Raw genomic sequence first — 11,331 nt, forward strand, 5'->3', positions numbered from 1 at the left:
ATGTGAATATGCCAGCATCGCCCCCAAATTATCAAACATTTTGCCATAATGTTTATCAATCATAAGCAGCTGTGAATCATGGCAGTCATCTTGGAATTAAAGATGGCTGACGAATCAATCGGACACATTATGTTTGCAACCCTGGGTATAAAAAATAACGCATAGATCCCAATTTTTTTAGATATAATCACCCATAAAAATCGTTTAATATGGGAAACTGCATTAAAAATGCCGTCATTTTGTTTTTTGCCGATTTGAGGATGAAAACGTCGGAATCAAGTTTGGCAAACAGCATTTTTGGGTTCAGCACCCCTGAATTACCTTAAAGCAATTGATAAATCAGCATTAACACAAAATGCCTAAAGCACTTTTTCTGAGCACATTTTCTAAAATCTGGACCTGACTATTTGGTTCTTGTGTTAGTGGCATGACTTTCATTTATCCACTTGGACTGTTCATTACATTGATTGTATTGATACCAAAATCATGATAATCTGATAAAAATAGCCCATATATATAGTGGAAAATAAAAGAGAGTAAATTTTTGCCTGGTCAAGGTACTCTACTCCATTGAAAGGGTCTCATTCACATTCGTGCAATGAGTCACAGACTCCTAACAATAAACTTGGCTATGGTATTGTTTGTGAGGAGGGTTTTATTGATTTTCTCCTCTCCTTTTTCAATTAATGAACTTCCTGGCTGTGATCAGGATGTATTGATTTTTTTTGGGGGAAAATAAACGCGATATAAGTACTAATTTTCAAGGAAAACTCAACGATTCTGTAATTTGTAAACTGCGATAATCCGTCGAGCGCTAAACTAATGTCGCACGCGGGATCGATCGATCGGTACACATGTACGGTATACTGTACACAAACGCCGGCTATGCATTGTAGCTAGGCAAGCTAAGGGGCATGTAATTGTTCGAAAAACAATGGGACAGGGGACGTCTATGGGAAATGTGTGGTTGTGCAAAAATGCGAACGAAACACGCCTACGGATGTGCAATAATGCGAACGTAACGCATGAAGAGTTAATTGGGAGCTTGTAAAGAGTTGTTTCCATCTCCTTCATTTTTTGGTAACATACATATTTTATTTCAAAATAAGTAGTATTATATCATAATCAATATTTCAAGTTTATAATATGTTATACATACATGTATATATTTTCTTTACTTTATCTATGACTTATTTAGTATCAAACAACATTTATCAATTTACTCATCTATTCATTCAACCTATTTGATGTGGGAGAATTTTTAACTCAATCACACAATGGACAATATAATAATTTCCCCCTGCACATAGGGGCAGAAGAAATTGATTTAAGTGACGGAAATCATTCAGTGACGTGATATACATAAAAAATTCACCTCTTTGTAATAAATTGCTGTCTAGAATAAAAAAGAAAATTGTCTCTCATGACATTGCACAAGAGTACTGGTTCAGATTAGAGTACAAGATTATATTTTACAATTGATTTTAAATGGTTAAATATAAAATCTCACATGAAAGAGCTATTATTGAAGAGCTAGAAGAGCAAGGTTTTGAAGCATTATTTTCCATCAGAACATATTGTTGACTTGAATGCCACAGTCAAGAAGTCTTCCAATCATTACATCATTTACCTAATGTTATGGAAAGAAAAGAAAAGAAAGATATTGAGAGGAATTAATGAAGCAAAATTCATTAGGGTATGTTATGTTGGGATCGGTGATTATTGGAGGGAACTAAGCATAATAAGGAAACTTTGCAGAAAGTTATACAGTTCATATCACAAAGTATTTAATCATCAATATTCATCTACAGTTCAAAGTACATGAAGATTCAGATATAATAGGAGACGATGTATGAAATAGTTTCGAAGGATCAGAATGAGATTCGAAGTGAAGTTAAACTAATACTGGATGGACGTCTAAGTCTTGAAGTCGGTCAGTCATGATCAGTGTGGTCTAGTATTCTATCATTGGTATTCTCTTCTATCTCTAATAATCAAGAAGTCTTATTTATATCATTTGTTTTGGGGGTGTAACTATTTAAGGTGGGAGTCATCTAAACTTGTTCTGATTGGTCTACAGGTAACTGTCTATCAAACTTTCTCTGGTATAAGGGGTGTTGTTATTTTCTGTGCAAGTGACTGGGGCTGAAGTGTGAGTCATACTTCTTCCATGAAGTTAGCTGACGTCACTGAGGGTTGGTCTTTTTATGGTCAAGGCTTAGCAGTTAAATGGTATTGGGGGTTTAGGAATTCTTAGATGACATTGGGGGAGTTTGTAAACAAGTGAGGGTGAATGACTGAAAGGATAACAGGAAGTTAAATTCATACTACATAACAGGAGATGATTGATAGAGAGTTTAGAGACATAACCATACAAAAGTCAAATAGAATATCAGCAAAATATTTAAACTTGAATCTCAAAATACTTTGTTATTGTAAATTAGGCATACAATATTTAAACAAGTGGAATGCCTCTGGCCGTCTCACCTGCATCACGCGGTTCAATATAGCATCAGTGCTGACTTTGAAAACTACTCTAACTCGCACAAGATGTTCAGTGATACATGGTTACTATTATGTCCACTTCTTATGAACTAGACCAATAAACTTACAGAGATATGATGGTTATTCAACAAAAAAACCCAACATGGCCAAAGTTAATTGACCTTACATGACCTTTGACCTTGATCATGTGACTTGAAACTTGCACAGGATGTTCAGTGATACTTGATTACTCTTATGTCCAAGATTCATGAATCAGATCCATAAACTTTCAAAGTTATGATGGTAATTCAACAGATACACCCAATTCGGCCAAAGTTCATTGACCTTTGACCTTGGTCATGTGACATGAAATGCGCACAGATGTTCAGTGATACTTGATTACTCTAATGTCCAAGTTCAACGAACTAGACCAATAAACTTTCAAAGTTATGATGGTAATTCAACAGATACCCCCGATTCGGTCAAAGTTCATTGACCCTAATGACCTTTGACCTTAATCATGAGAGCTGAAACTTGCACAAAATGTTCAGTAATGCTTGATTACTATTATGTCCATGTTTCATGAATCAGATCCATAAACTGTCAAAGTTATGATGGGAATTCAACAGATACCCCCAATTCGGCCAAAGTTCATTGACCCTAAATGACCTTTGACCTTGGCCATGTGACATAAAACTCACGCAGGATGTTCAGTGATAATTGATTAACCTTATGTCCAAGTTTCATGAACTAGGTCCATATATTTTCTAAGTTATGATGACATTTCAAAAACTTAACCTCAGGTTAAGATTTCGATGCTGATTCCTCCAACATGGTATAAGTTCATTGACCCTAAATGACCTCTGACCTTGGTCATGTGACATGAAACTCTAATAGGATGTTCATTTATACTTGATTAACCTTATGGCCAAGTTTCATGAACTAGGTCCATATACTTTCTAAGTTATGATGTCATTTCAAAAACTTAACCTCAGGTTAAGATTTGATGTTGACTCCGCCGCCGCCACCGCCGCCGTCGGAAAAGCAGCGCCTATAGTCTCACACTGCTATGCAGGTGAGACAAAAAATGATGAATTATTCAATGGCTTTATAAGGCATGTTCTTTGCCTTGATGAAAGAGAAATAGATATTTTCAAAATATTGTACATACAGTAACAATATTTTCATTTTTTATGGGTTTTTACTCAAGATCATATAATAATGTATACCTCACCTTATGACAGGCCTTTATCCTTAGATTCTTCAGTGATGTTCTTTTTTCTCCAGTTTCCATGACAAATGGTTGTAGTCCTTTATTACTGACCCGATGGCAATAACTGACGTCTAATAGTTCTAAAGTATGGCATTTGTATGCAAGCTGACTTACACCAAAATCTGTTACTCCATACACACTTCCTACACAGAGTTCTCTTAATGAGCAAGCATTTTCAGCAAGGCCACATAATGTTCTATCCATGATCTTTAAATGCAAAAGAAAAAAGTAATATTAAACATATATCTTTTAATAATTGAAATGATGTAAGATGGTGTCTTGTCATTTGTAATCTTTAACATGAATGAAAAGGTCACATCAAACACATGTTAAATGAAAATAATAGTTTTCCGTCCAAATATCAAAGTGAAGAACTCACAAGATAAAGATGAAAGCAATTTGGAAATGAATAAATGAAATATGACACATAAATGAAATTGTTAAAAAATAAAATTTTTAATATTATTACAATAAAGAAGCTGAGATGAGACAAAAATAACAATTAATGTTATCTTACACAAAAATGCTTTATATAACAGAACTCAAATTTGATAACCAGAAGTCCTGCTAATATTACTTAAATATTTTGAGACTCATACAAAATGACGAAAAATTTGTACAGAAGAGGTCCAGGTTAAAAATGTTTAATGGAGAAATGGGAACAGAAGAGCGACAATGTAGCTTGCTGGCCTTGCTGGGGAAAGACAAACACAGGGTAGGCCTATGTTTATTTGGGGGATTGTTTCTTTGTGACATCCCATCCCTCATTTCCAGTTCCAACTTTGGTCTGTATCTTGTAGATACTGAGAGAAATTCAAACCAACTTGATAATCACCTTACATGTACATTTCACATCATTGTTTTGTGACACAAGGACTGTGACATTACAGAAACATTTGCCTTCTTTTTATGAAACATTCATTCTATCTTTTGAATTTTTCATCTGACATTAATAATTCATTTTTAAATTAAATATTATTTTAAAATAGTTTTAGTTCAATATTTAACTTTTCTTGGAGTTAGAGATTTTATTAAGTATACATACATGTATACACAGTAAATGCACACATAGGGTGGACATTTTATTAATTTAAAAAGGAGCAAACATAATGATTATATAGAATTGATACATATAGGGATACATGCATTCAAGAAACAAAAATTTAAGAAAAAGGTCATTTTGATCAATATGTTACATTGTTATTGAAATACTTCATAGTACCTACTTGATAACAGCTGCTCAGGTCCAACTCTTCCAGATGTTTCCAAGATTCTGCCAGCTGTATAACAGAGTCTTCCGTTAATTTTCCACACTTAGAGAAGGAAGCACATCTTACTTCTCTGCATTTATCTGCTGCTACATCCATGGTTTCCCTAACAACTGCCTTCCAACAATTATCTAACCTGAAAATACATAAACCAGCAAGAACTTTTTAAACTTAGCAGAAATATTTCAAACATTTGTATAAGCAATTGTATTTGTAGTTAAAAAAGACTAATAAAAGAATAATTATGCCACCCCCCCCCAAAAAAAAAAAGGGGAAAAAAGATTACATGTAGTTCATATTTGTATCAACTTTGCATGAAGTTTTTGTCAGTCTCCTCTCTCTTGCTTTAATTTTTAATACATGCAGACTGAGAGATTGACATTGTCTTAAGAATATCTAGTTGAAAGTCACAAAGGATGTGTCGGTTATAATTATAATCAAACTAAAAAATCTGCTGTTTCCGAGGAGTTGTTATCATTTTCTAATTTTTCTCATTTTTCCTCCAAAACAGACAGAAGTCTCCATTAGAACTCGAAACAGTGGTGGTTCGCACGCCACATAACTACAGTGTCTGTGGGGAAAAGAGTGAGCTGCCTCATCCTCTTCGATATCTGCTTAAATCACACTTTTGGGGATGGAAAAATAAAGCATCTGCATGCAAACTATAACCATCTTACCAGTTTCTTGAAATGTGTGATGTAAATGAGTGGAGTGAAATTGAAAAAAAATGAACAAAATTGAAAATACAAAATTTGATTATTCCAAACAGACAGGGTTCACTTGGTGTCATGTGCAGCTAGAACATACAAATATGCCAACCAATCATATTTGTGTTACATGATGTCTACCACCACCACTGCGGTACGTATGGGATACTTTGGTCTATGGAGGTAGAGGATGCTGCAAAGCCAGACAAAGCCTCAGCAGGAGCATACATTTATCCTGACCAAAATAGACTGATTTTTCTGTTTAACAATATATATTATAATGTATATTTACCTCAATTCCCTCAATGCCATTGCATGGGACAAGATACAATGGAGAAATTCTGGAGTTATTAGAAAGTCCCAAGGAGTAAGATCCAGCACTTTGAGCTGAGCAAAGTGAATGTTGACTAAATCAAACCACTTCTTGCAAACACCTCTCATAGCACAGATATCAGGCATTGGAAGTAATGGAATGATGTGATATACAATGATCTCTTCAGGGAGTGACAGAATTCTACACTGAATATCGATTTCATCCATAGCAAGGTCATTGGTCATTGGAGGATTCTACACAAAGAGAAAGAAATAGTTTATATTAGCACTTGGTGTAAGGAGTCTCTAGTATATACAGCTCAGCCGGAAGAGCGCCCTACATTACTTTTGAATACTGATCATACAGTATGTCATGAACACCACTCATTCAATGAACAAGGTTATGATATAACCTTACAATTAATAGCTCTATGATATAACCTTATAATTAAATATATTATAATATAATACAACATAATATAATATAATATAAAATGATATAATATATAATATAGGGACATTGATTTTCTGTTTTACCGGTAAATAGAACTGAAATTATGTTTGGTTCTTATACTTTTCATGTAAAAATTCATGGAGTTCACCTTTGCAAAATGGAATTTCAGTGACAAAACAGAATTTATATTTTTTCATCAAGTTGAAACAAAATTACAGATTTTCAGAAATGGAAAAGACCATTTTTTAGGGCCCCACTCACAAGCTCTGCTTTTTAGGGGTCCTCAAAAACCTCTCATATGTGTTATTTATCCTTTTGTATTATCTGTTCATTGATTTGTACTTATACATCAGTCAGTCGGCAAGCCCTGAAAAAGTAGCTTCTTTTATCCAAGTGATATTCATGACTATAGGGTTTTTGCATTATTAATGAGCTTGGTGCGAACCAAAACACCTTTTTTATTCTGCCACTGCTGCTCTAAATATTAACCAAATTTCATGTTTTTGGTATCTTTGTAAAGAAGAAGAATCATTCTTTCAGGTCATGTGTTTGGAATTTTTAAAAAATGTTGTAATATAGGGAAAACTTTTGATATAAAACATGAAACAAAATGATTTTTTTCATGCAACAAATGTTGTTGTTTTCACACTTGATTTCTGTTTGAGCACAAATGATTTTTAGATCATAATAAAGCTGAAGATCTACGCTTTAATATGATATAATTTGTATAAGAAGATGTATCTTAGATGGGTCAGCAGCCAGCTTTTCATAGGCCAAGTACATTTAGCAGCTCAAAAACAAGAATACTGCACTCTGATTGGTCACAGAGACCACACACCCATGCAAATTCCAATGTTCCCCACACTGGGCCTCTGCAAGGTCACACTCACCATGTGGTAATCTCTTCAAATAACCCGCGCCTGTTGTTGTGAAAACATTATTCAGCCAATCAGAACTCTGGATTTTATGTTACTCAGATATTTTAGAAATCTCGTCTTGCATCTTGATGGAAAAAGCTGGCTGCTGACCCATCTAAAAGATGCCACATATCAAGAGTGACATTGTAAGAAAGTATAGAGTTTGAGCTTTCTGATGATATAAATAATGTTGGTACCTAAAACACAAAATGTTGCACAATTTGCAAGTGAAAACAGAGGAAGAAAAATCTGTTTGATGCATCTTTTCTCTTGTAAAAAATTCACTTCTTTATCAAAATATTTTATTCAAAATAACCAATATGAAAGAATAACATTTACTCTTCCCAATGGTACAAAAATAATCAATTTTACTCCAGGAGAAAGTGGTTAAATTCTTTGAGAAAAAAGTCTCACAATTCACGAGATTTTGCAGGGACATGAATTCAGCCACGAGAGGACTTGGATAAATCTTGCCCATTTGCTCATTAACACAGGGGCTTGCCGACTGACTGACATGTATGTCTAGTTTTCTTAATAAATTAATCTTGAACTCTCTCTAATAATGATTCATGACATGGGATATTTCATCAATGCATATTTATGATTGCACTGATTTATTTTAGCATGTTTAGTGATAGAGACTACCTTTTTTATAGGTGTGTAAGAAAAACTGCATGATTTTTTCATCAGACTTCATCTAGACTAGACAGTCGGGGGGGGGGAGACTCACATATATTGGTGGTACGGGGAAGGTTCGCTTTGATGACACCACCCCCCCCCCCTGCATTTGATGACAAAAATCAGGCATTTATACCTAGGGATACCTAGTTTCTGATTGTAGGCATGTTATGCCTCTGTATTCAGTTCTTTTTCCTCCTCAAAATGGCTGGCTCACTTCCGGGAACAGAGGAGGAAATATGCAGTGCTATCAGTGGCGTTGTAAGAAACAACCCATCCTCGGCCATCTGGATCTCGGGTGATCTTAGTTAATTTGCCAGACATTAACTGGCAGACTGAGACTGTGACGGGCCATCAGTACAACCTCGGCGTTAACTCAACATTCCTTGCAACCTTTCAAGACGTATGCCTCAGCCAAATAGACTTTCCAACAAGAGGTCAATCAATCCTAGATGTCTTCCTCACAAATCGTCCATCTCTAATCAGGAAATGCATCCCCTCACCAGGTATCAGTGATCATAATATGGTCCTCACGGTTGCTGACATAAGGGCGAAGATACAGAGACCAATCAAGAGGAAGGTCTATCTTTGGAAGAAGGCAAACATGGACACCATCAGAGAAGCAATGGCAAGCTTTGCTGACAGCTACTTGGACCAGACTTCTCTAGATACCCCGGTCGAAAGTCAGTGGACAGACATAAAAAGTAAGATCTTATCTGCACTTGAGGAAGATGTACCATCGAAGATGACCTCATGCAGATTTAGCCAACCCTGGATCACGACAGAATTGAAACGTCTCTCCAGAAAGAAGAAAAGATCATTCAGGAGATCGAGAGCTGCCGCAGCCGAGATTGACAACACAGAACACCGTAATTACAAGGAACTTAAGAAAACTATGCAAAGGGAATGTCGTAAAACCTACCAGACCTACATCTCAGATCTGATATGTGGAGAAGGTCCCAGTGGAGGCAAGAGATTTTGGACATTTATTAAGAATAAGCGTTGTGACAACTCTTGAGTATCCCCACTCTTGAGAGATGGTGTCCTCCGATGTGACAGCAAAACAAAGGCTGCTGTCCTGATCGATCAGTTCTCTTCAGTCTTTACAAAAGAAGACATAGTCAACATTCCTGACATGGGAGCTAGTCCACACCCGAAGATCTGCAACATTGAAATTGGTTCTGAAGGAGTCTGGAAACTGTTGTCCAAGATCAACCCATACAAGGCACCAGGACCTGACGGCCTTCCTGCACGTATCCTGAAGGAGTGTTCATTTGATAAAGTACCACATGAAAGACTCTTGAGAAAACTAGCCTTCTATGGCATCCAAGGAAATCTTCTTTGTTGGATCAGAGCCTTCCTTAGAGATCGTGTTCAACAGGTGGTGCTTGAAGGAACTACCTCTCTCCCAGCTGATGTCAACTCGGGCGTACCTCAAGGGACTCTACTTGGCCCACTTCTCTTCTTGGCCTACATCAACAATCAGCCTAGCTGTGTCCAGTCCGAAGTGCGGATGTTTGCCAACGATTGTCTTCTCTACCGACACATCAGCTCGCAATCTGACGCAGACGCACTCCAAGAAGATCTCACTAACCTGCAAGATTGGGAAGCCAAGTGGCAGATGTCTTTCAATCCATCGAAATGTGAAGTTCTGAGAGTGACCAATAAGGTGAAAAATGTCATCAAATCACCTTATTCTCTTCATGGAGTTGAACTTCCAGCTGTTGACAATGCCAAGTACCTCGGAGTACACATCAACTCCAAGCTCAGCTGGAAGACGCATATTGACAGTACATGTAAAAAAGCAAATAGTACACGAGGATTCCTCCAGAGAAACCTGTATGGCTGCCCCAAGAAAATCAAGGACCAGGCATACAGGACATAGGGGGGGCACTCGACCAAAAAAGTGGTGGGGGTGTGCCGCGGGCGAGACAAAAAACGGGAGCCTTGGAGCGGGCTTATTGTAAAAAGGAGGGTCCTCGGAACGGGCTCCGGAACGACAAATGTTTGTGAAAACGGGGGTCCTTGGAACGGATCGCCAGCGTGTGAGTGCGTACATGCATCCCTATGGAACGGTCATGCGTGCATGATGCAGCTAGCGTGGCCTCCGCCGGGGAGCTCTGCGGCCGCTTTTCACCCAAATTGCAGCTCATTTAATGCGATCGGAGCGGCGTAACGAAAAATATGCAAAGCTTTGGAGCGGATTTCTCTCTTCTTTTTTCTCGATAAGAAGAAAATGCTATGCCTTGGAGGGGCTTTCTTTGTTCTTTTTCTCAACAAGACAAAAATGCTATGCCTTTGAACAGAAATTTGAGTGTAAAAATGGGGGTCCCCTCCGCGGCACATACCCACTATGCATTACATACTGAGTGCCCCCCCCCCCCCCGGGATATGTACCTAGGCTACATGTACACCTTAACCTCAAAAGCATATTACTGAGGTTTGGCAATGCAGCATGACACACTAGTTTTTCAGCACTGCACAAAGTACGAAAATACTCTACCCAGATGTCTTTACTGTTTACTACACCCGGAAGAAGAAGAAGAGCTTTTTGTAGTCATATTTTATTGGCTCATTTTTCCAGCATCTATGGATCTATCCAGGCCAGGGCAGCTTAAAAACTGCACACTTGGGGCAGTGACAACATTATTTAGGCTATTCTATGTCTTACGTATTCTAACATTTAAAAAAATCCGATATTTCTGGGTCTCTGTCCTTGGTATGAACATCTTTTAGTGTGACACCTCTGCTCTGGACAGGTATGTTCACTGTAAATTCTTCTAAATCTTCAACTCATGAAGAAAAAGTGAAATGAGCCAAACGTTGTCAATTCTAATATCTATTTCAACAAACAGAGAGCCCTAACACCCATAACAGAGAAAAGATATACCACAACTCAAAATCTAAGTTGCATTCTGAATGAGTGTCAATGTCATGTCACGTCACGCAGGTAGAGTTCTAATACATTACGTCAATTCCAATACATGGGACTTAGGATAATAATAGGTACAGTATGAACGTTTATGTAAAGGATTAAAACTAGTGAAACATAAATTTCTCAAATACTTGCATTATTTATGTTTTGTACAATGAAAAAGGATCATTTATCTCCTCAAAATGTCTGAAAGCTAACAGATATGGAGCGATAAATCAGCGGATAGTCAACGATACCCCAGCGATACGGACGACGTAAAAAATACGATTTAACGATCTTGCAACTGCAGAGGGCGTAGTACCG

The 11,331-nt window shown here is 37.1% G+C and overlaps 1 protein-coding gene across 1 annotated transcript; it reads right to left on the reverse strand.

The window, feature by feature from the left end:
* Positions 1-661: 661 nt before the first annotated feature.
* LOC121409917 (F-box/LRR-repeat protein 4-like) lies at positions 662-11,288 on the reverse strand. The gene is made up of 5 exons (XM_041601699.1): positions 11,164-11,288; positions 6,025-6,299; positions 4,984-5,161; positions 3,719-3,964; positions 662-1,630 (listed from the first exon to the last, which is right to left on the reverse strand). Exons 2-5 carry the CDS (start codon positions 6,288-6,290, stop codon positions 1,568-1,570), a joined length of 753 nt encoding a protein of 250 aa, XP_041457633.1. The 5' UTR covers positions 6,291-6,299; positions 11,164-11,288; the 3' UTR covers positions 662-1,567.
* Between the last annotated feature and the right edge of the window lie 43 nt (positions 11,289-11,331).

This window comes from Lytechinus variegatus, chromosome 3 (assembly GCF_018143015.1).
Source record: "Lytechinus variegatus isolate NC3 chromosome 3, Lvar_3.0, whole genome shotgun sequence".
Taxonomy (NCBI): domain Eukaryota; kingdom Metazoa; phylum Echinodermata; class Echinoidea; order Temnopleuroida; family Toxopneustidae; genus Lytechinus; species Lytechinus variegatus.